This window comes from Malus sylvestris, chromosome 6 (assembly GCF_916048215.2).
Source record: "Malus sylvestris chromosome 6, drMalSylv7.2, whole genome shotgun sequence".
NCBI lineage: Eukaryota > Viridiplantae > Streptophyta > Magnoliopsida > Rosales > Rosaceae > Malus > Malus sylvestris.
In genome coordinates this window covers 29994711-30019439 of record NC_062265.1, presented here as the reverse complement: position 1 = coordinate 30019439, position 24729 = coordinate 29994711, and the positions used below count along the sequence as shown (strand labels likewise).

General features: G+C 35.5%; 1 protein-coding gene across 1 annotated transcript in view; it reads right to left on the bottom strand.

The window, feature by feature from the left end:
• The window catches only part of LOC126626183 (serine/threonine-protein kinase ATM), a 28846-nt gene extending 5207 nt beyond the window's left edge, over positions 1 to 23639 (bottom strand). The window contains exons 1-62 of the mRNA XM_050295414.1: positions 23338 to 23639; positions 22765 to 22873; positions 22541 to 22687; positions 22267 to 22434; positions 21960 to 22140; positions 21698 to 21854; positions 21447 to 21586; positions 21222 to 21309; positions 20661 to 20764; positions 20368 to 20466; positions 19468 to 19524; positions 19117 to 19198; positions 18488 to 18562; positions 18169 to 18210; positions 17973 to 18043; positions 17753 to 17801; positions 17130 to 17201; positions 16834 to 16980; positions 16643 to 16732; positions 16375 to 16562; positions 15195 to 15771; positions 15035 to 15106; positions 14747 to 14911; positions 13971 to 14093; positions 13704 to 13831; positions 12736 to 12892; positions 12154 to 12200; positions 12006 to 12069; positions 11594 to 11668; positions 11316 to 11435; positions 10870 to 11055; positions 10028 to 10149; positions 9858 to 9927; positions 9607 to 9734; positions 9051 to 9192; positions 8784 to 8921; positions 8577 to 8675; positions 8142 to 8188; positions 7755 to 7947; positions 7437 to 7658; positions 6723 to 6794; positions 6517 to 6586; positions 5931 to 6048; positions 5687 to 5810; positions 5106 to 5243; positions 4834 to 4944; positions 4653 to 4700; positions 4422 to 4526; positions 4150 to 4236; positions 3698 to 4015; positions 3454 to 3569; positions 3294 to 3360; positions 3140 to 3214; positions 2829 to 2954; positions 1922 to 2086; positions 1737 to 1835; positions 1489 to 1640; positions 1180 to 1381; positions 1044 to 1091; positions 841 to 924; positions 505 to 588; positions 157 to 237 (exon numbers count right to left, since the gene is read on the bottom strand). Coding sequence (XP_050151371.1) covers positions 157 to 237; positions 505 to 588; positions 841 to 924; positions 1044 to 1091; positions 1180 to 1381; positions 1489 to 1640; positions 1737 to 1835; positions 1922 to 2086; positions 2829 to 2954; positions 3140 to 3214; positions 3294 to 3360; positions 3454 to 3569; positions 3698 to 4015; positions 4150 to 4236; positions 4422 to 4526; positions 4653 to 4700; positions 4834 to 4944; positions 5106 to 5243; positions 5687 to 5810; positions 5931 to 6048; positions 6517 to 6586; positions 6723 to 6794; positions 7437 to 7658; positions 7755 to 7947; positions 8142 to 8188; positions 8577 to 8675; positions 8784 to 8921; positions 9051 to 9192; positions 9607 to 9734; positions 9858 to 9927; positions 10028 to 10149; positions 10870 to 11055; positions 11316 to 11435; positions 11594 to 11668; positions 12006 to 12069; positions 12154 to 12200; positions 12736 to 12892; positions 13704 to 13831; positions 13971 to 14093; positions 14747 to 14911; positions 15035 to 15106; positions 15195 to 15771; positions 16375 to 16562; positions 16643 to 16732; positions 16834 to 16980; positions 17130 to 17201; positions 17753 to 17801; positions 17973 to 18043; positions 18169 to 18210; positions 18488 to 18562; positions 19117 to 19198; positions 19468 to 19524; positions 20368 to 20466; positions 20661 to 20764; positions 21222 to 21309; positions 21447 to 21586; positions 21698 to 21854; positions 21960 to 22140; positions 22267 to 22434; positions 22541 to 22687; positions 22765 to 22873; positions 23338 to 23406 — 7500 coding nt within the window. The 5' untranslated portion in view covers positions 23407 to 23639. The remainder of the gene's footprint in view (positions 1 to 156; positions 238 to 504; positions 589 to 840; positions 925 to 1043; positions 1092 to 1179; positions 1382 to 1488; positions 1641 to 1736; positions 1836 to 1921; positions 2087 to 2828; positions 2955 to 3139; positions 3215 to 3293; positions 3361 to 3453; positions 3570 to 3697; positions 4016 to 4149; positions 4237 to 4421; positions 4527 to 4652; positions 4701 to 4833; positions 4945 to 5105; positions 5244 to 5686; positions 5811 to 5930; positions 6049 to 6516; positions 6587 to 6722; positions 6795 to 7436; positions 7659 to 7754; positions 7948 to 8141; positions 8189 to 8576; positions 8676 to 8783; positions 8922 to 9050; positions 9193 to 9606; positions 9735 to 9857; positions 9928 to 10027; positions 10150 to 10869; positions 11056 to 11315; positions 11436 to 11593; positions 11669 to 12005; positions 12070 to 12153; positions 12201 to 12735; positions 12893 to 13703; positions 13832 to 13970; positions 14094 to 14746; positions 14912 to 15034; positions 15107 to 15194; positions 15772 to 16374; positions 16563 to 16642; positions 16733 to 16833; positions 16981 to 17129; positions 17202 to 17752; positions 17802 to 17972; positions 18044 to 18168; positions 18211 to 18487; positions 18563 to 19116; positions 19199 to 19467; positions 19525 to 20367; positions 20467 to 20660; positions 20765 to 21221; positions 21310 to 21446; positions 21587 to 21697; positions 21855 to 21959; positions 22141 to 22266; positions 22435 to 22540; positions 22688 to 22764; positions 22874 to 23337) is intronic.
• Positions 23640 to 24729: the final 1090 nt, after the last annotated feature.

Below are 24729 nucleotides of genomic sequence, written 5' to 3'. Positions count from 1 at the left end.
CAAGCTAAACTCTTATGTAGCATTATCTAGCAACATATAATGTGTGTGTACATGTGTGTGTGTGTGTGTGTATTACTTTTTACAGAAAACAATAGAAATTTAGTTATTATTATTTCAAATATTGATTTATACTTATTTTTCTCATTCACAATGTACCTCACTGATTGCAGCAAGCATGCTATCTATGACATTTTTCCTTGAAGAGAGAGAGAACCACAGGGAAATTAACCGAAAAACCTGAAGACACATGTTAGTCCCTCAATGGAATTATACACAATTCTCCAACAATAAAATCTCTCAGTAGGGATTTATTTGTATAAAATCCACTCAATCCAAGGCAAAGAAATTGTTTTATGTTCAAATCGAATAAAAGTTGCAAAAGTAATCAACATTAAGGGTTGCAAGAATCATCGGAATAACCATAGGCTTTTGGACCGTTCACTACAGAATTACAGTGCTAGATTATTTTTTATGGAACATAGACATTGAGGAGTAAGTACATACCACTCGCACATCATATTTGTCACCAACAACCAAACAACGGTTATATCCCTCCAATGCTAGGCTGAGGAAATTGTCCCTGTCTTCCTGAGAAGTCAACAAAAACATATAAAACAGTTAAAAGTAGATTATGTTTTCAGAATACTTTGAAGGCTCAAGTCAATTCCAGAAGATAAGTTCAGTACTCCTTGCAATTGTTTAACACAGGAAACCCAGAATTTAGATCCAGAATTCCCTCAGATTATTGACTAGGAATTCAAATTCTACACCCCAATACAAAGAAAGTGAAAAAGACACATTGTGAACAAGACTTAAACAAAACTAAGGTGTAACAACTACCTGGAGTTTTTCAGCCTCCTCCTTGTCCATTGCAAGTTGCTTTTGCAACTCTTGAATTTTGACCGAATAGTCACTCTTCTCTCCCTAAAAGTATATACGGAAGAAAAAGAAAAATCCATGTAAAAGAAACTTAGGAGATTATCCCCATGGTACCTATTAAACCAAAATGGCAAATAAGGATTATAACAATGGTTTGGGAGTACCTTTGTAGAAGATCTTAGCCGTTTAATAAGTGCTTCCAGTTCCATTGTCTGTGAAATCAACACGTACACAAAATTGCTCATGAAACAAAACTTCATGTAACTTTTGAGTTCTTGTTTCTAATTTATTCTCAAGTACCTTGTGTTTCCTTAAACGCATTGCTGCTTGCCATTCATTAGAGGTAAGTCTTTCTTCATAACTCCTGAAAAGAGCATCTGCATAATGTGCAAGATGAAAATGTGTTTGGCTTTGTCTACCTCTGGACATCTCTTTTGTATACTTCTGATTCTCAGCAAGCGAAACAGCAGGCTTCAAATACTTCTCTAAAATAGTTCTTGAGCTGATGTTGAGTTTCAGAGAGAAATAAAAAGGAAGATAAAAAAAATCAGTACATCTCTGTTTAACATCCAAAATCAAATTAATCAGTAGTTAAGATTTTCTATTAACTTGCTAGATCTAGTCTCTGCCAGCCACTTCCCAACCAAGCGATGAACATCTGAAGACTCGTCATTGGACACGAAATTTTGCGAGACATATTTTGCAAGGCTGATTGCCATCTCATGCTGACCTTGGCCACGCAGAAGCTTTGCTTCTTCAAGCTGCCATGAAACAAAAGTTTACCAGTGTAAATTTCTAACTTTTACAAACATGACTTAAAGCCAGGTAAGAAATTAAGAATTATAGGGACTCAGTACCCTTCCAAGCCAGTATAGAGATGAATCTTGCTCTCCTGATTCGACACACAGCAACTTAAACTCATGCAAGGCTGCAGCCGCTTGAGAAAATCTAGAACCCTGTAAAACAAAGAAAAACAGACTAGGAAAATTCAGGAAATGGGTTTAAGTGGATGGTTCTATGATTATGAAAATGCTGATAATACCTTACGGAGGGTAGAAGTGGACTGCAGAAGATGTTGCACCGTACACTCCCTACAGCTTAAGATTTGAAGTAGCACTCGCCTGAACGCTATAAAAGGCTCCAGTAAATTCATGTGTAACTGTGTCCGTTCCAAAATGGAACTCCAATCCATGTTCAGCCAAGACAACTAATTGAAATGAAAAGATTATGTCAGATAACCAGAAACTTAGTTTTTCTTTTAAAATAGAAACATGTGTGCATGGAGTGGACATATATTTATAGAAGCCAAGTGAAACTAAATTAATCACAGATGACACACCCTATCTATATATGAAGAAACCATAACAAAAGTTAAACAGTACCCAACAACAACAAAGAACATACATTATAGGTTAAACCTTCTTGTAATATGTACATACAGCTAGCTATCTGACAAGTTACTACTACGTGCAGGAAAATATCTTAACTTCTATGTGTGCACTAATCTTGGGAGATAATGTATAACCTTGTGATGGAAAAACTAAAGCTTAAATCACGATTTCAAAAGAAAGCAAGCAGCATCTTCATCCATTCCAAGGTCCAGAAACTCAGAAGAAGAAACATTGTCGGGTAATATGTTTTAGATGAAATACTGTTTTGCCTATTATCAGTAATATACATAGCTCACCCACTTGAGCTAATCCACTGGGAAATGTCAACAGGACCATCAACCACTAAAACCTCAGTTGTTGTATAGCCAGAATGGAAGATGAAGTAAGTAATTTGAGCGAATAAAATTTGCTCATTTAATTTTCAATTGTTGGTTCTAACTTCTAAGAAATAATTTAATACATGATTATCATTGGTATCATTTAGTAGCTACTTGTACTAATAACACATCATCAAACCAAAGAAGTCTACTCTGTTTCTTTCATCCACCAGCATAATACCTGATCCATGGTAGGGATTACAGGTTCAGAATTCATTTCTTCCACCTTTGGATGAAAATTTATACCCTCATCATAATCAGATGATGTCCAACGTAAATCCCAAGCCATGCCAAGATGATAAAGGATCTGCACCAGGATACATAAGTTAGAAGAAAGAGAGTAATCTTCTTGTGGGCAATAAATTTGGAAAGGCATAATCATTATGAGCTTTTTTTTTTTTTTTTTTTTGGTTCTCATGGCATGTCAAGGTTGAATCAACAACTTAAATCATTCAAATACGCAAAAACACGCCTTCTATGTTTATCACATACCTGAAGTTTAATTATTGCTGAATATATGTGCTCAGTACTTTCTTCACTTGCACGAGAAACAGACCACACAAGCTCCTGACATGTATGAACACACGCATAAGTAAAATTACACATGTCCAACTTGTAAGGGAGACAAAGTTGAGACTCATATCACCTGCTTTGAATATCTCAGCTTTCCATGGAATTCATTGTAATCTCCCTCTTTCAGTGCCCTCAAACAACTGAAATTTTACAAGAGGAAACACAACATTGTCTAAGATACTTAAACACTAACGTATAGTATGATTTCCTCACTTATATGGGACATCTCTTACCTATGCAAATTTTCATTGAAATTATCACTTTTGATGTGCAAACGTGATGAAATAGAATTGTCACCAACATAAAGTAAGGAGAAATCCCAGTTTGCAGTACGCCAAGCAGCCTCATACTGCAAATAGTATATCAGCAATATTGGGAAAAATGGTCCTCGTAGAATTAAACTAGCAAGAAAAAAGGCTAACTAGAAAGTCAAACATGTCATTAATCAGGCATCTTTAATAAGTTGAGATTGCAAACCTGCAATTCAGTAAACTCCAGATCATGATCAAACTGTCCCTTCCGAGTTGTCAATCCTTGGCAATACAAATCCAGAACATGCATACAACCAGTTTGCTGCAATGACCTAATCAAACCTTTATATGGTTTCCTCTGCCTCATCGCATTTTCCAATATGGGATTGGATAAACAATCTGTTGGTTGAGTCTCTTCCATTGACAAATTTCTGGAACCAAAATCCACCGGTACCAAGGCAGCCGAACGTACTTGCAAGTCATAGTACTCAAGGGCCTTGCTCCAGTTTCCCTCATGCTCGAAGGTAATGATTTGAGAGCTCAACTTTCAATGCCATCACCACAAAACAAGAAGAAGAAAAAAATACCCAAATATGAGAATATACTGATGTATTGAATATAATATCTAGGACATCTACAAGTATTTCACCTCATCGCAAAACCATATTTTTCACTAACCTTGTGTGACTGGATGATCCCATATAAGCTGTCAGGTTCATTGATCTGAGTGACCGCAGCGACAAGTATTTCGATATGATGTGGCAACTGGAGCAGAAAGACCAAACACAGAACAAGAAGGAAGTCAAGAGAAAGGACAACAAAAAGTTAGGAAGGACTGTATGAATTTATCACCGTATGCATATTTTAAAACAGAATGCACTATTAACAGGTCTAGCAGGTCAGCTCGTTCGAAAAATGAACACAAAGTTCATTATATCTGTGTGACTAACCACTTCAATGTGAGAGAAATCAGGGCTCCCCAGTGTGAGGCTGTTGAAATGCTCTTCACACCAATGCTCCACGTACATCACAGCAGTAAAGTATGAGCCACAAATCTGTGAAGTATAAACATCATTGTTAAGAAAATGAACAAACGGATATTAACTAAAGAAAATCATTTGGGCACTGAAGTCAAAATTAGATTATAAGAAAAGAGAAGTGCAGGATTGTTTCGAACTCACGACTGCTGACTTGGCAACGACAAGATAATCAATAGAAAGCCAATAAACCTGGAAACATGGACGAATTAATAGAAAAAGGAACAAGACAGGAACTAACGATTTATAAACCATGTATAACAATCCAAAGAGTGAGGCTTATAAATAACTCCAAACAGAAGGCAATATATGCAGTACAAAATACCTTGTCCCATAAAGACGTCGACATTGCCGCTGCACTTAATGTAGGAGCTGAATCTTTGGCCTTTCCGGGGGTGGAACGGGATTTAGAACTACAACTAGCAGGTTTAGCGCTCTGCAAACCCAAAACGCAATAATTAGATTAGTACAATCTATGTGAAAGATTCTGGTCAACATACGTTGAACAATTAAATTAGTACAATATCATTGTCAACAGCAACAATAGACCTCTCACTAGAAAATCATAAGCGACTATAATTTAGTTTGATATGTTACCTTAGATATTTCCGCCCTTGATGGGAACGATGAAGATTTTTGCATCACATGACATAACCGAAGTTCATTAAGAGCATTCAACCAAATTTGAATTGATTTGATTAACTTATTAGAGTCTGTAAATATAGATTCCTGCACCTGCATAAAAGATAGACAACCAATCACACAAGATACGGAAGACTGGAAAAAGAAATGCAAAGCTTCATATAGGATAACTAAGAAACTATCTATGAAATTGAGGATAAGACATGAAACATCAAACCCATCCAAGTCTTTACATTAAGCCATCATACTACATCTCATTTTACAATCCTCAATAGCATGAAGAAAAAGAAATAGCGTGTTTCACAACACAAAATTTGCCCCAAAATTAAGAGGCAATCAAAACCATTTCCAATGAAGATGGGCTCTTTTTCATTTGCTGCCAATTATAGAATGACAACCTTCAAAAAGATAAGTCACCGAAAAAGTCATGTAAATACCCCTAATATTTGTTATGTATACATGGCAGACACAAATCTCAAAATGGAGATACATCATAATACAATTGAAACTAGACCAAATTAGATTCCAGATTCAACCTGCAAAGAGATTAATTTGAAGAGGTCAACATCTATATCCTTCCTTCCAGCAAGATTGACAACAAGGCTTGGTAAAAGAAGCTCCGCAGCTTCAGCTTTTGCTAACACAATATCCTGACATAATCTGGAAGCAGAAAAAAATAGGGGGGGAAAGAGTAAAGTTAATAAACTTGTTTAAACAAAGTGAAGGCTAATCATCTGACTCATAGGCAACATATTTAGATAACAAAGTCAAAGATAATACCTCAGTATTACGTCATTGCAATAACCAATCAGTGAGAAGACAAGTGGACAAATCCATGTATCAAAAGTTTTACCCTGTGTTGCCCATACAGTAGAGTTCTCTAATGGAATTGCTTCAGCTGAAAATTTAAATTAAGGAAAGATTAATTAATGAAACCAAACACAGCAAGTAAACCCAAGAAAAAGGTGTGACAAGTAATATGAAAGCCAAATTGAAGGTAATAGAGCTCGTAACATAATCAAGAGAGTTGAAGTCACATATGGTAACTTACAAATGGAAAATAAAGAAAGATTTTACAACATTGGTAAACAACTCAAAGCAATTTCATTATAATTCAATTTGTGACCCCAAGAGTCAGAAAAAAGACAAAAGGAAGTGCATGGAGTGCCTGGATCCCTAGGGGCACATCAGAAAGCCCAACTAAATACTACTACTGCTACTAAGACCCTTACCCAACAGTTTATAACGTAATCACACTTTTGGCCTAGCCAAATTTGAACATCACTTTTGTTTTGATTTTTTATGACATTTTGAGCTTTAGTTTTAAATAGAAATGAACTAATATAAAAAAGCACAACTTGCTTACCCTTAAACTTAATATCCAGATCCAAAAGGAGCTTTTCCACCAGCTCAATGTTGACACCCTTAGAGTGAACCTGGAAAGACGGGAATAGAATTACACTAGTTTTCTACTGAAGTGGCATCACTTGCACTATTAGAATCAGGTAAATAACTAATGAAACTACCAATAAAATTTCATAAAAATAAAAGCACAGAGAAAAGCATATTTACCTCAATAAGAGACCTCTCATAAGAATCAAAAGACAACAGGGCACTTTGACCTCTTTGAGTTGAAAGAATTCCCTGCTTTCAGCAGAAAATAGCATATTATCTAACCCCACAAAATTCATTAGATTATACCAAGCCAAAAAAGGAGAAAGGAGAAGGGGACGGGGAGGGAGAGCAAACAATAGATTAAGGGCTTCCCCGGCAAATTATGAATTCACACAATACAATAGCATGCATAACCATAGTGTTTCAAAATAAGAAATACAATTCCTGGACAACAACTACCTAGGTGTATTTTCAACAAGTGGAGATTTAGGATAATAACCTGCATGCTTAAAGCATTTTTCTACAGTGCAACAGTATTATATAGCCATAAATTTACTAACTATACAATTACAGTCCTCCAAGCTCATCTTTTCTAATTTAATGCAGATGTGGGACTGTGCAAGTAAACAACTTGGACTCAACCAATCAAGATTGTAGTTAGAATTGAGACCTATGGATCTAATTGATCATAGAAAGTGTGCCAAAAGTTTTAACTTACCATAAGCCATAATTGTAAGAAGTTAAGAATTAGTCCTTCAAATGTTACAAAATTGAACAATAATCAACAAATCAGGTCAAGTATCAAATTAATAACATGTAGTGGTCAAGACAACACTACAAATCTGACAGACTTGAAAAGAGGGCAAATCAACTTGGCCTCCAAAGAATTACCCGAAGAGCTTGAGATGTCATATCTACTATTTTGACGGAATCATCCATCAAGTATTTCTTCAGAAGTTTTAAAAGCATAACCAAAAGTTCTTCAGATAAGCCGGTATCCATCTGAAATTTGACTTCTATAGAAGAGTCATGATTAATAGGTCGGCAGACATGGATGTTACTAGAGTTTCCTGGAAGATGAAAAACAACACAATGTGGGTCCCCAATTCCAACCTGCATATTTTGGAAAAGAAAAGGAAAACATATTATTATAGAGCACAATGTGCTGAAGAAAAGATATACTTAATAATATCAGTGAAGCAGAAGTACCCTAGATATAAAATCAGAGAGCAAAACTCCAACGGTATTTGTATCATCCGAGCCACACGTGCGGACAAGTGACCAAACAGCATTGGTAATTTCATGGTCATGATGCCAATATGTATCGTTCACAAGTTCTACTGCTTTCTTTTTCCTTTGAAATGTCTCACCCAAAAGAAACTTCTTGTGTAGTGCTTGGAGACTGCAAGAACACACCATGTTCACAAAGCATCTCATTACCTTAAATTACAACCCAGAAAATATAACGTTCAGCTGTTCTCAAACCCAATAACCATTTTATAGTATTTTCCTACTAAGTGATTTTTCAATTTCGTTCTGCAAATAACATGTCGTTAGAGAACAAGACAGAAACTGATAATAAGAAGAGGGAACCACCTCCACAGAAGTAATCTCGGCGGAAGGTAACAAGATCTCTCAGCAAACTGAAAAGGACAAATTAAATAGCGTAATCAGTATGGGAAAATATTTAACCATAGTTGAATCTCAATAAAAGCAAAAAGTAAATTTATGCTGATAAACTCCGTTGGTTTACTGGTATTTCAAAAATCATAAGCTGTTAGAATATGGATGAACTATTAATTCTATTAACACTCCCCATCACATATGGGAGTTTTCTCTACCACTAGAGAGACTAACGCATGAAATTCAACATAAATTGAAAGGTTGCAGTTTCAGATTTGAACTCAGGATATCCCTTTTAAATACCTTAATACTATGAAAAATAGGTTTACCACCATTGGCAAAAACTTAAGAATAGAGTGTGACCTACGATTATTTTAACATTCTAAAATACAAATTGATATAATGTACCTTCAACAAATGATCTCTTGAAGAGTAAGCTTGGCATAATTCCTGATGGAACTTTCTAATCCCATCAAAGATATCTATTTCAGGGAAGGGTTCCAATTCCTGCCACAGAGAAATTACACAAAATGAACGGGGTATCGTTCCAGTAAAATTAAATTAAGACTATTTTAGAGGTGGAACAATTCATTGCTGAGAAGTCAGAAATGATACTCTGATATAATCATAAAGAGATGGATCAGAATCCACAGTAAGCTGGAGGAGCAAAGATAAGACTTGGGATGATCTGCCAGATTCTTCTCCCTTAGCTTCAGAGGGAATGCAACATGTCACCAACTTTGACACTAAAAACTGCATCAAAAGATTCAAAGCAGAACATGGGTACAGCAGAGTACTGATAGGGGCTCTTTTGTGTGTGTGGTGGGGAGAGGTGGGGATGCAGAATCAAAGATAGATATACTGACTAACAAAGGAACCCACCTGAAGTTGCTCACCCAGAACACAGATAATTTCTTTTGATGGTTTACTTTTAAAAGTTTTCAGCAGTGCAGAAATGATACGACAACATTGATCTAGTAAAGCCTGGCAGCCAATGAATTGCCCAACCAAATTGAAAAGATAACTGCATAAAACATCAGATAATCGCAAAATGTTAAGGGCATGTTAAATTATATACTTACACGTCCAAAAAAAAAGTCATGTTTTCTACAATTTAAAATCACATTTCAGTGTTTTCACTACACAGGAAGAACACTGAACAAAAACACAATTAAAAGATATCAATACCATATGAATTACTTTTGAATTAAAAAATGGGGGCAGATAAGGGAACTGTGCGCATTTATCCCAAACTACACCACTTATAATTTGCAAAAGGCATCAGCATTCTTTTTTGAAAAATGCTAATCTAGTCGCATCAATACCAAAATTAATTAGAAGCTTGTATGAATTAATTAGAAGCTTGTGTGAATTGCTTGAACATTCATCATTCTAATTATCTAATGATGGATGCTGAATGCTGATATTATAAACTTACTTGGACGTGCTAGCAACAGCAGCTCTATACCCAAGAATATCTATAAGCACCTCAACTCCAACAAGCCGGTGACATGCATGCCTATGGTGAGTTGCTGCTGCAATCTTATAGTGCAGTTCCACTATAAACTGCAGAACAACATTAGCGGTTAATTTCACAAAAAGCATTGAACATGCCAACTGAACAAAAGAATTGAATATAAAGGGAATCCTAAAATAGGCATAAAGAGATATCCTAAATAGCATATTTACCTTGAAAACCCTATCTGGTCGAAAAATGTTAATCTTGTCAACAACACAGATACTTGTAGCATAATCCTCCCTGCACAGAGGGCCATTAGGAAAACATTTTAAGAAAGAGTCATCAGATAAGTAATCAAAATAAAATTTAAATCCCAAAGAAAGCTTGGAAAATAGTGTACTTCTCCAAAAATCCGTCAACAACTGTTTGAATTGCACTTGCAATCGTGTTCCTAGAAAAGAATGGAACTGCAGGGTTTGATGCAGACGAGCCAAGAGACAGAATGTGGCTGACAATAGATGCCTATAAATATGGCATTTAAGGAAATAATTATAAAAGCATTAAACCATCCAGTTAATTATGCTAAACAAAAAAAGTACCACATAAAGATGTGAAAGGTAGATATATCAATCCAAAACCAACTAGTAAAGAGAGGAGAGGCCTAAGATTATATGTACTGAATTGGAAGTCTTAAAATACCAAATGTAAAATTATATATTCTCAACATGCTTTCGCACATATGGGCCTGGCTGAATAGAACTAACTGTGTGGATCAATTATTTTGGAGAACATGGAGCAGATGATGCCAAACTGGCAATACACACTGGATGAATTACCACTCCAGTAAAATTAGAGCATCAAATGCAAAACCAAGTGGAAATGGGTTAAAAGACCCATGATCTATATATTGAATGAAAGACTTATAGAGTACATCACATGAGATTTTATGTTCAAAGATATCTAACATCCTGGAAGCATATTTCAAATCAGAACAAGTAAGACTTCACAGAAATGCAACTGAATACAAGGGGATAACCATAGATATCTCTCTTTTTCTCATAAATATCATTAATCCCAATGCCAGAAAGTATGCTGCGGAGACATTTCACTGCCCTCAACTACTTAATTCATTGTTTGGTACGAAATTCCTATAAACCAAATGTAAGAAATAAAAGTTTTTCAGCCTAAATTTCCATCAAATTTAGAAAGCAGGTACAGAAATCCATAGAATCAGAAGCTAACCATATGTTTCTTAATTAGTTTGTCCCGCTCATTCTCAGATATCTGAGCAAGACGCAAAACTGAATTCTGAAGCACATCTGCTCCCTTTTCCCACCCAGATTTCTTACTACAATGCAATCCCATACAAACTGAAAAAATCTGCACAAAGTGATTTTTCACCAGAACTTCCAGAGGCTGACCAGCAATCTGGAATAAATAAACGTGTGAGACTAACTTAAGGAAATATACAGATATATATACATACAGTGGACTGAAAGGAAATCAAGAGTTGACGACAAATACAAATGATATTACTAATTTGATGCTGAATAGGGAAAGAATCACATAACCTAGCTAGTGCACCTACCATAGTAACCCAGCTAAATTTTACTCAAGTGAAAATGTACAGGTTAAGTGGTGAATATTTACAGGTTACAAACAAATGGGAAGTTGAAGATTCACTTTACCTTGGCAACCCAGCTGAGATTGGAGCTGTCCCCATGCAGAAGTAGAGCCGGGAGAAGCCAATGACAGCAATACTGCATGAAATAACTAGGTTCCGAATCTGATACAAACAATTGCCTAATCTGCGAAGAACAATTGCCAACTTATCAGATTGGACATTTAGGGATATGATATTCATTATCAATAAGTTTATAATAGTTCCTCTTTGTAAGGTATTGCACCATACCCTAACGAATTATATCATCTATCCTTCCTACAATAGGACGAAACAGCAAATTACCTCCACAAGTGCAGCAAGGCTTACACCACAAGCAATCCAACAAAAGAGAATTGATCCTATAATCTCCTCCAGGTACTGCAAAAGAAACTTGGTGACCTCATACGTATACAGCATTTTTATTGGTCAAGTAAAAAATACTAGATAACTGAAAGTCTTAACTCCATCAAAATCATTTTTCTTATGTGACAAATAACTGGCCTAAAGTCTAATACTAATATGACAATAAGGGAGCTGTTGCACTCCAGAAAAGTAATCTTGCACTCATCCCTTGTTATAAAACTAAAGGAGGGAGGAGCCCATGATTGCTATTTTGAAATGCTATTAACAATTCCCAACAATAATAGTAATAATAACAAGAAAATACTAGTACAAAAATTTATAGTCTATAATACAAGAGAACTACAATTATTACCTTGAACCTATTTGTATAATGCAGCTGGCTGGAGAGATTATTAAGTACTGCAAAGACCAATTCCCTGAGGAGGGAAAAAGAAAATCTTTACAGATCGAAGAAACATAACATGAAAAATCAATACACCAAAACAGTGCAGATAGTGTACCTCTGACAAGGATCAATAGCAGAAACCACACATATCATGAATACAGCCTGCATGTGTCATGGAACGAACTTACCAAATAAGTATAAAAGCACAAGAAAACAACTTCTTACAATGTCATGAATTAAATTTATTATATGCAAATGTATTCTAATTTCTAAAAGAAGTAAATCTATAGATAACATCGTTGACTTGACTGACAAGTCATGGATGTCCGACCAGGTCAATTCTCACATTAAATATTGACAAACCTGCTTAGCTATCATGGTGGAGTTAAATGTTGCTTTGAGAGGCAACAATTGTGAGAACATGGAGTGTCACCTTGGAAAAAATAAAATAACAAAGCAAAAAGCTAAAAGCAATATATTTGGTATTCAGATAATCAGATTGCATGTTCTTTAATTTCAAGGATGGTCAATTTTAATTGTCTTGCATTGACCCACATTTCTCGTTCTTTAGCCTTGGATTCTTATTCTTTTGTTTTTTAAATATATTTTGCAGACTCGAACTCCTTTGAATTGCACATTAAGTTTCAATTTCAGAATGTGGGATATCAATTAAACAAAAGAAAGGATACATATATACCTCGAACTCTATTTTCTCACTATGCAGAGCAAGATGCATAAGAGTAATAATGACAGTCTCCATTGTGGGACGAGGCTGTGGACCAGCCGCTATGACCTCACTTGCAGCAACACATTTTTCTTGAGAGAAAAACACCAACACAACACCAAAGTTGGAACTAGATAAACAACAAAATAGATGTTAGCAAATAAAAATATTATTTGGTAATATAAAATACAAACTACATTTTCCACCCTTTAGGTTTGAGGTGATTTTCAAATTGGCCCATGAGGTTTTAACTTTCTTCACATTACAACCTGAGGTCTTAAATTGTTTGCATCTTCATTAAATTGATGACATGGTGAGCCTGTAACCCGTAATTAGGTTGACATGCAAGTGACATTTGTACCAAATTGACTAAAAACTCATCAATTTAATAGAAAATAGACGTTCAAATACACAAAAGGTGTAAATTGATACAATTACAAAACCTTAGGGTGCAATGTGAGAGAATTAAAACCTCATATGCCCATTTGAAAATCACTTCAAACTTTGAGGGTGTAAATTAGCCCTAAAACATAATTAATATACTCATGACAAACAAAGCTTATAAGGGCAGGTTTGCACCCCATGGTGTAGTGAATTTCAGACTTTGGAGTCTTGGACCAAAAATATAAATAAAATAAACAATAACTACAACTACAATAATAGACTTCAAGTAAAATTGGCAGTAAGGATAATGACAATAATGAGTTATCGCATAATGCAACATCGCCTCTAATAAATTTTTTAATTATATCTAGATATCTAAAATAATAAAATTACACCTTGAAAAGAGAACTCAAAATAAATAACAGGTAAACATAGGACGTTAACAGCATTAACACGAGTTGTACCCTTTATATTTAAGAAGGGGGGGTAAGCAAACTTTATTCACCAGAAATAAGCACAGGCAGCAAGATATGATTATAATTGTAGAACAAACTTACCAAATATCATGGAATAATTCTTCATGTCCATCCCATGTTTGGAAAAGAACACCAATTTGTCTAGCCAGGGAGAACCGAACTCGATAATCAGGATCTCGGAACATCAACAGCAACCTTTCAATCAGTGTCTGGTAAAAGAGTTACATAACAGCAACCATTCAACGTGATAATAGAAGGAAAGAAGATTACAAAGTACCAAAACAAGAGGCCATTGGTTCTAAACTTGATAACCAATGTTTCTCCTGGTTGTAATTGAGAAATAATCACCTGACCAATTTGAGGACTAAGTAAAATAAAATTGCATATGCAATCAATTAGCTTAGCACGACAAAACCAGTCAAGATCACATTCAGCAACTTTGTTCACCAAATCTCCAAGATGCATCAAGCTCTGAGAATAAAAACAAAGGAAGTTATTCAGTTAAAGAATATAGTAACTCTTGCAACAACCATCCAAGGAAGAGATTTTATGATGGGATTGGATTGGAACCCAAAGGATACATTGTGATGATTTCTTTTAAGCAAGGAGTATTAAGACACAACACAATAAAATTTTCTTTTATTCAGAAAGAACGACAAGATTGTTACCTAAAAAAGTATGAGTTGCTCCACAGATATGCTAACTATTATAAAATTTTGTATGAATTGCATAACAGACATGTAATAACAGATAGTTATCTGCATGTTCCATGCACGAAGGGGGTAGGTTTCATCAAGGTTTTTTATTTCTCACTTGCGCAATTATGCTTCTAAATCTATAGCATTTTTATTATCGAGAAATCAGGTAATTTACTTTTCTTCTTGGAGCTTGAAACTTATAGATTGTTAGTACTTCTCCTTTCATGTAAAGAAAGGTACATAAAACTCAACTATTTTTCGCTATTGCGCATATGTAAGTATACAAGAAACAGAACTTTATCAAAAGAAAAGGTTTGGTGCATACGAGGTCAAGATGTCCAGAAATTAAAGAAAGGGAACATATATCAAAACAACCGTCAACCATCAAATTTATTGCAAAATAGAAAAAGAAAAGTTTGGAAGTACCTGCTCATATCCTCTTTGCCCCAAAGAGACGATGACAAATTTATCCTTCCTGATAGAGTCCAAGGATGATAAGGTGCCCAACAAACCACGGATAGCAGATAACACCATAGCACTATCAAGCTTAAGTCTGGCTTGCATCTTAACCATTTCATTCATTAAATTGATCTGCAAACAAGGCAAAGCTTAAACATATGACTGATCAAACATTATTTTGAAACAAATCACAACTATTAACTAACTTAACATCTCTTAAATCTTTAACTAAAATTAAGATGAGTTGTAAATTACCATGTCTGTAAGATTTTCATGAGATGACCAGTATGGATGTTGACAAAGAAAGAGCAGAATATTTTCACGAACCTGAGTTGAAATGACAAATGTAAAAATCAAAAGGGATGTGATTATTGCATGCGTGGAATTCAGGTATCAAACGTACGGGGAAACATACCATTTGATCAGTTTCTTTTGACAAGAGATCATATAGGACATCCCAAGTAACGTGTGAAACTGAGAAAAAATTTGAAATAAGCAAAATCATGCCCAGCTTCCATTTCTCTATGGAAGAGGATACACCACCACCAATTTTATCACCAATAGTTAATACATCCACATCTTTGGAATCATCATTCACATCCAACTCCATGTCCATGATCCTAATTTTACTTCTATCAGAAGAGAAGTCTTGCTGAGTCACATCAAACTTATGACTACTTGCACTGCTAGAGTATTCTTCATACACACTAGCCAATGATTTTAAAAGCCTCTCCATCATTTGCATGATAGCACCATAAAGGTCAACATCCGCATGATTTTGATCTCTCCACCTCATGAATATAGGGGAGTAAAGAAAACTCTTTAAGGAAGCAACAATGGAGCTTGTTCCATTAGAGACAAGATCTGAGCCCAAGCAAGCAAGAGGCAGAATATCATTGTGGTTTCCTTGGGTGGCCTTAACTGCACAATCCAGCCATTCTAACAGGTATTGGCCCAATTTTGAAAGGAATAATGATGCTTCCTCTCTTTGCCTGGAATAACATGTATGGTATAAACGACTCAGAGCGTGTAAAGAAACAAGATACCCAACAATATAAAGGAAAAGGTCAGATGTCGATGTTCGAAAAATGTACAACTTCAACCACAATGTAATATAGTTCAACTGCAAAATTTTACAGCATGGCATAAAAGACACAACCAGAACATCAGCATGTAGACACACGGTGTATCGTGCATACTGTTTAATATGACACGTCTACAACTCGAGAGGTAATACACGATGTTGCCCACAAGTGCAACAATGACTCAAAAGACAGATTTCATAGAAGTATCTATGATGAAGGAAAAACTCATAAAGACAACCATTAAAGTTCTAGGATGAATGGCTGTTGAGAAAGAGTCACAATATTTATAGTTCTTAAGAACATATGCATGTCAAGAGCACCGAATCACAAAGCCTAATTAGTGAGTAGTGAATGATCAAGTATTTTACTTAGCAAGAGAAGTGCATACCAAAACAGCAGCTCAGTAGTAAGAAGATATTTTGTCTTACTAGACAAAACCAATAAGTGGTAAGATGGAAATACCAACATGATATTATCGAATACAAATGTAGACAAGAAGATGAGACAAACCTTGTCAATATTGAACCATAGATGAAGTTTGACAATAGCGTACATATAAAGAACACATCAGATAGAGGCCTCCTTCCCATCTCCTTCTCTACTAGAGATTCAAGAATAAAGGTTTCCATCTCAAAAAACAGTGGATCCCTTAATTGTCGCGGAAGCCATACACTTGGATGGGTTTGGGATGGAAGAACCTGAATATGGTCGTAATGTATTAAAAATATAATCAATCAATCCCAATAGATGGGTGCCTATAAAACTAACATGCCAGTACCTCAACGCTGGAACCTGGATTGATACTAGCGAGAACTTCCACATTGCAGTCAAACAGCCCATGCAGACAATCGTGCTCAGGATCTTCTGGCTACAATTTGGAATTGAAAATCTAGTTCAGTTCGAATGGACACCAAATAGCACCATTGATGTTTATAAGCCAAATGGAAACCAAGGTGAATTATTGCACACCTTATCAACAGCCTCAGTAATATCGACAAAAGAGTAAGATAAAGGAAGTCCTCTACACCATTGATCAAAAGGAGTGCAACCGGCACAGAGAGCATAAACAGCTGCAGGTAACAATACCACCAAGTGCTCATTAAGCATGGAAGACTCCTGCACAAGAAGGACCAGTTATAACTAACCAAAAATGACTTCCAATAACAAAGTGTAACAAGTTCAAATAAGGGAAGTCCAATATAAGAATAATTGAATATCTATTAGATAGATACAACATATTGTATTTGAAGTTAAAGTAAACAGACCATCAACTGAAGTTGACCCAGAAGTTCTCTCAGGAGGTTTTTTCTCAGATGTAAAATGTCACGAACATCACCCTGCACAAACATGAAGATAGTAGATATAACATATTTCACAATTTGGGCCCGGTCCCTAATTTAAGCTTAATAAGAAGATATAAACCTAGTTATCAGCACATGGACATGTATATGTATAGGATTGTCTGTCTGTCTGTGAATGCACATGCACATGTGTAAGTGTCACTCAGAAGTTCAGAACTCTCTTTATCAAAAAGAATTACATTAATCTAACATACGTTGAGCTACAATAATTCAAACAAACGTAAGCCATGTCAAGACTTAATATTCAGTGATCCTCAAGTAGACCATTGCATTGAATAAATATGGTGGAATCTACTTTGTCTATCTTGTACAGATGTTCACTTATCTGAGGAAGACAGTATCACATGCATTCTCTAAATAAAATAACACAGTTTCATATTTTACAAAAGTAGGGGCAAAAATGAAAAATAATGGATATATAAGTAGACAAACAAGGAGGCAGTGACAATAAAAGAATTATTAAGAGCTGAAGAAAAAACGGGATGACACAAAAGATAAAATCTAAAGGTTACAAATCACGCACTTACTTGAGTACCTTTCCTCGAGAAGTAACATGAAATAAAGTACAAGACAGACCTGAAGGAAATCATAATCATAGAATTAAACACCAACAAAGTAATCTAAAAATTCTATCAGGAATGTTAATTAGATTAATTAAGGATTACCAAATAGTGGGCTAAAGAAAATAGTACAGAGTAATTGTAGAATTAAACATAATAATTGATTGACAGGCAATGCATTACGTACACTGATGGCATTTGTTTGAATAACCTAAGGTCCCAAACCTCCTGAGGTACTACACATTTATGCACAAGATCCTGGAAAACAAGAAAGCGTGAATTAAAAAAATCTAGAATAAAATATTCAGAAGTGCAATAACTAACCGCATCAACAATTGAAAATAGTAGAAACCAGTCTAAACAAGACACAGTCTCACACTCACATTTGAAATTAAGTTTCCAAGGAGCACCAGGGCAGCATCTACCTGTGCAAGGGCACCCAAAATGAAAACAAAACAATATTTTGAGAATAGTTCAGAAGCTCCAAACAGTAACTTGATATGATGCACTTGAGAACTTTGAACATATTAATTCACAAATTCTAAAAGATATTATACATCTCTTGTTCCATTTACTTCTGTCCATTAAAACTTAGGCTCTGTTTGTATTAATGTGTGCAGAGCCTACACTGATGCACATCTTGCTTTCTTTTTCAATAAAAAACATTGTGTTTCCTATCAAACAGAGAGAACTGAAACTTACAACTGCAGCTACATTACTAAACAATGGCAACCCCTGCATCAGGCAACTCCACACTACTTGCCAACCACAATCAAACTGCAAAAATATTGTCCAGCAACCCAGTCAACACAAATACCAATTTAAAGAAATAGTTTTAAAGATAGCAATACAAAAAGAATATAGTTGATTCTCTCGATCCCGCAAAGTAAATGCAAAGAAAAGACACCCCCTGAAGTTGAAAATGTTTGAGGTACTTCTTTAACGATCATCTTACATAAAGTGGCCCCTAGGAAAAATAATTTGATAGATGAAGTCTCCAAATAAGAACCTATTTGGTACTTTTTTTTTTCTCAAACCTATTCCGTACATCACTGATATTTGCAATCCCCAAAGACAGCACTAAACAACTTAGTCCTTTTTGCCCCAAAAAATTAACTTAGCCCTTGTATAGTACAAACCCAGGGTTGTTTAACTGTAGTTTACCTACAAATAGTCTAAAAACAATCCTTCAGTTGAACCCCTTGAATGTAATAGGCTTACATCTAGAAAGGGACAACATAAAAAAGAAGCAAAGTCGTCAAAAGAATTACAACAAAAGAAACAAAAAAACAACAAACAAAAAAAAAAAAAAAACAAAAACAGACAAGCACCTCATTCAAGGGAGACGAGCTTGAGAGTTTCTTCAACTTTGAATCTGGAAGCAACAGCACAGAAGAAAGTTCCTGCAAGCTCCTTTAGATGCATGTAAATATATAAATATAAGCTCATAAGAAGCAGGGGATTAGAGAGGTAGAGGGAGAATCTACAGGTGTCAACCATATATTAATAACCAGTGGATGTTTGTGCAGATATACGAATACAAAACTTAGTGGAGAACCATATATGGCAAAGCAATATTGAAATGGACCACCAATGTCACATGGTTATACACAACCTGGCTACACACTTAACAAGATTTACATAAAAAGTAAGTGTGTTTATGGTAAATTAGTGCAGCATACCTCAGTGTCCATAGCAGACCATCATAAGAATGTACCATGTTTGCATCATTCAAAATTCTGCAATATATTCCATTTCATCAGCACAAGAATGAGAACAAATTAAAAACATCACCAGTTTATATAGTATGGAACAGATTTGCAATATTTTACACTTGAGTTGACTAACTGTCCAGAAGAAATTCCCTACACAAGCATGCATAGATACTCATCTTATATTACAACTTACCTATATCAGTACTTTGGGGGAGAGTAAAATATTGGGCATCTTTTTGGGCTTCGGTCACTAAAGAGTTTAATAATTGCTCTCTATCTCAAATACTGTGGGATTTGTTAGCAGCAGTTAAGTGAGCTAGGTCTAGAATTGGTTGCTGTAGCCAAATCCTATTGGGATCTTCCTTTCTATTTTGTTGGTAGACTTCTTATCCACTTCTGTGTATTTCTCTATTCTTTAATAAATTTGTTTCTTCTCAAAAAAAACTTACCTATATCTGTTTTTTTTTAAGGAAAACAAGGTGGGGCGTTCATCCAACAGAACCACAAATTTCAAGGAGTTTATCTCTTCTTTTATTTTTCTAATGTATATATAATATATATATATATATAGTTACATACGTACATATCAGGAAACAAAATATGGCACATGATCTATACAAGACTCAGAACAACACCAAGTATACAACTCCAAAATAATATGACAACAATTAAAGAGAAGCATTCAAGGTTCAGAGTTCAGACTGAATAAAACTCAAGTAATATCCTAGTACTCATGTCAAAGTATCAGCACTTGTTCTTGCAGAGCAATTATATTAAAAGAAGCATAGAGAGAGACATGAGAATAAATGATAGTTTGATCAAAGCTAAAAAATGAGACAATTATAACTATCACATGCCACAAAGTACCTTTGAAAGCTTGCACATATGCCCTCGAACCAGTACATGAAAAGATCCTTACTAATGTGCGTGTGGTACTTACGAATCAGACAACAAAATGAAGCATTCCTGGATTCATCAAACCAGCATGTCAAAAGCATCAGTGCCACATTGACCAATAATTTATCATCCATTTTTATACTTGTTTCACTTTAGATTATAGAAATCTGTTTCATGCTAAAGTAAGTCCAATATCAACAGATAGAGCTGTGCACAAGATACCACACAAGGAAATTAAACATAATCAGTCAACTTAAACTTACCATAACCATTTTCCTTTCATGAGAGCCTCTCTCAATTGTGCAGCAGCATGCTCTCTCTTGACCCGCTTTTCAGTTGACGGTGCTTTAGTCATGTTATGACAAGCCTGAAGAGTGAAAACACAAAATTATTTTTCTGTTTTTGATAGGAAACAAGAACTTTATGGAAATGAATAAAAAATGAGATGAAAGAAAGGAATTAGCCATCTACCAGATCGTCAGTCTCAAGAAAGCAAAGGAAAAAAACACTAACAAATTGTTTACTTATCCAGAGTGTTTAAAAATAAAACAAACAAAACCAAGACTTAGATTTAACCTACTCCAACCCCACTCCATCTAAACCAAGAGTTGGATTTAAGACCTACTCCAACCCCACTCCACCTTAAACTACTGGAGCCAAAACTGTTCATCATATATGACAGAATTGGTATATTGCCTTAGCAAACCACCCAAAAAAAATCCAAGTCACTGTCAAGAAAATTAAACCGTAGTGATGATGTTGAAATTTATGCAAGTTCCACAATGAGATGCAAGTACAGCATACTGAATGTCTGGAGTAGATACCCGATAAAGTACAGCAGCTGCAAGCTCAACCAAACCACAATGTGAGCTACTTAAAATTCCAAACTTGTCATCTTTAGCTCCATCAGCCCTGCAAATGCAGAAGGTTTTAAATGAACATCTATTAAAGTCACAATTGTAAACTTCTCCTAGGAATACCATAAGAATAACAAGTCAATTTTAAAACTGAAAACAGAAATGATTGAGAAGGAAAAATAGAAAGTCCACCTAGGCACATTAGTATTGGATACGTAGCTTTGATCCAGCTCCTTGTAAACTATGTCAAGAAGTTGATGTACCAAAAAACTACCATCAGCAGCACCTCTAGTCATATTCAGCTGTAACCTTGCATAAAAAATAAGTGCATCCTGCAATATATAAATATATATAAGTACAAGTGCAAGCACAATTAGGAATTCAGGATACTCAAAAATATATATAAACTGCCAAAATTGCTTTGAAATGCACTATTAAGAAACCTTAAGGGCTCGATCATGGGTTGTCAGCCAACACCGGAACACAAATTGCTGCACAGCATTATGGATCTCCAAGGACTCAGAACCCAAATTTGGACCATCTTTCAACAAAAATGTATTAATGCAGTCCATAAGTTTGCGTGAAATCTTTCCTTCATCCCTGGGCAAGATGCAAGATGAGAAAACGTCATGTACTCCATCATGAATATAGAAAAGGAAATGCCAAATCAGCCGGCGGGGGTTGGGGGGGGGGGGGTTTGGTTACCTAATGTGAGAAAAAATTCTGACAAACCACTCAACAATCTCTTCCCTAAGATTTGGTAGGAAATCTCCAGGGGGATTCTCCAAAAGTGAATGGAGAGTAAGAATGCAGCGAAAGACCTCCTCCTTGGTATTATATTGGCTCAAGCTTTCGTCTATCTTATCCATGTACTTCTGTATTAGGCCTTATCAATGCAGAGCAGAGTAAGATAATTAAGACAAGTTAAATAACGACAGTGTAAATGTAAGTTGTAACTAACAATCAAGAATAGATATTAGCTAGAGGTTATTTGTTGAAATCATTGACTCACTGCAATAGGTGCGCCTCTTCATCTGAAATCGATAGTCTCTGACAGTTAATAGATGCCGGAGAATAATCCCATATTCCAATTGAAAGCTTGGGACATTATCATTATGTAAGACCTCACATATATGATTAAAAAGATTTTTAACCACAGCTAACAAAGGCAACCGCTTGCCTGAAATGATGATGAAAACAAGCATAAGCATAATTAGATGTAGAATGCTTAATTAGGTGGCTACTTAAACGTCTTCAAAACTTAATCCATTGACTGCTTTTAATACCTGAAAACTTATCATCCTCTGCGTGTTGCACAACTATCCTTAGACTCTTTGCACATATCAACTTGGGCAATCGCCGCTTGCTTGAGGAGGATATCTCCAATGAAGCACACTGAATCAGCAAATTAGTAAAGAAAGGCCAGGTCTCAGCTGCAGAAACAATACAAGCAGTTCACTTCACTTTTCGTAAAAATATTATATATGTATTACTATAAACATTGCATTACAGTGAGGAATTTCATCTGGTTTAAGCTCTGCAGTCTTCTTTCCAAGATATTTACAGAAACCAATCGATCTTTCTCCTTCTAACCATGTATTCAAAAACTTTATCCCTTCCTGCATATACACCAAAACATTAATCATACAACAATTTCCTCAAAACGGAAAAATAAATACTGTGTTTGGCACCAAAAATACAATAGCATAGACAACTCTGCAGTTCAGAATCACCAATTAACACAGAATTTCAGAAAACTTTCGCGCATTCAAAGCCCAAACAACTTTTCGACCCCATTGAACTCGGATTTTATGTTAAATTTAGGGAAATTAAGTGGACATTAAGCTTCTGTTCAACTTTCTAAACTTAAAATATGTTTCTACAAATTGAATCATCATAACTAATCAGAACAGATGATCCTCTTGGCTTTTCAGTTATGCAGTTCTTCAGATTCCTGAAAGTAATTACTACCCATTTTATCAATTTCATTTTCTTTTCGTATGACTGCATTTTCCCAGCGACCAAAAAGACGGTAACGAACAAAATGGTAAGAGAGAGAGTAGAGTCGAAGATAGATAGATACTTCTCGAGTCTTGGCTTTATCGGAGGAGAGCTTGGAGACGATCTCCTGGACGTCTCTGGAAGTCACCATCGGAGGCCGCCGGAGCTCCGATGACGAACCCGGCGGTCTGAGCGTGAGAGAGTGGAGCTAGGGTTTCGTTTCCTGGCGGAAATTGGGTGGTTTGGGCCGGAGAAAATGGCGGGAAGACGGAAGGTGGGGAGAGTGGGAGTGTTGACGAGAGGGGAGGGGGTTTTGTTTGGTAAAGGGTTTAAGACAGCAAAGGTTTATACTTGCTGATTTTTTGGTTAATACGGCCAGGCAGGCGGACAGGATCCAGGAAGAAATGGGAAAGTGGATGGAATCTAGTGATTCTCAAATCATAAACCGTTTATCGTATATCGTGTGGTCAGTTTTTATTAAGTATTATTTGTATTTAGTTTTAAATAAAAAAAATCAAATGATTTATAACTACACCATATACGATGAATGATTAAGATGTGAGAATTTCTATAATCTCCACAATTCAGATCAGGATGGGATCCAAATCCTGGAAAAATATTAACTTAGCGGGAATGAATGTTACGTAAGGTAGTAAACCAAGTTAGACTTTTAGTGACAATCTTTAGAGACAATCTTTAGAAGTCTTAAATAAAAGTCCTAGCATGGTAAGTTTTTCTCCATGCATGTACGGATGTGTTAGATGAAGAATTCTATAAATAAATGTATGTTTATAATCTCTTTACAACACAGTACGTCAAAAGTGAAAAGTAATAATACGAATATCTTCGCTGAAGTAGCCGGAATCCGGACCGTCCTTCTAGAAGTAGATCGGCCCAGTCCAACCACTTTCCCCAGGAATTTTGAAATCTCAATTGCTTTTTATATTTGGAGAACTTTGTGGGCTTCGTTAAGTTCCTTTGTTGTTGGGCCTTTGATTCGAAATTGGTCCATCATTAGACTCTAGGGAATCGCCTTGGGCCTAGGGTGAGTGGATCGTAGATGTCAAAAGGCCCAAGGGAAGCATTTTGTAAATCAGTTAGCTCTTTCCTATTTCTCTTCCTTCATCATGCCCTTCACTTTCCAAAAGTAGAATACAAGTCCAACCCAAATATCCTATAAATTTGTTCGCTGGGATTCATAAGAGTCGTGAGAAATAATAGTCTACGGGATAAAGATTTCAATTTCTTCACGTACAATTTGTAATTAGATAAACACGTGATTGCACACAAATTTGTCATATAGAAGAATAGGCTGTTAAGGATACATTAGGACCACCAACTATGTCTAAATCTGATTAAAAAGATTTCTTATCTGTTAAGATATAGTTTGTAGAGTAGGTGGTTGTATATATATATATTGTGTTGTACATATTCTCAAATAATGAAAATCTGACTATTCAATTCTCTCTCTCTC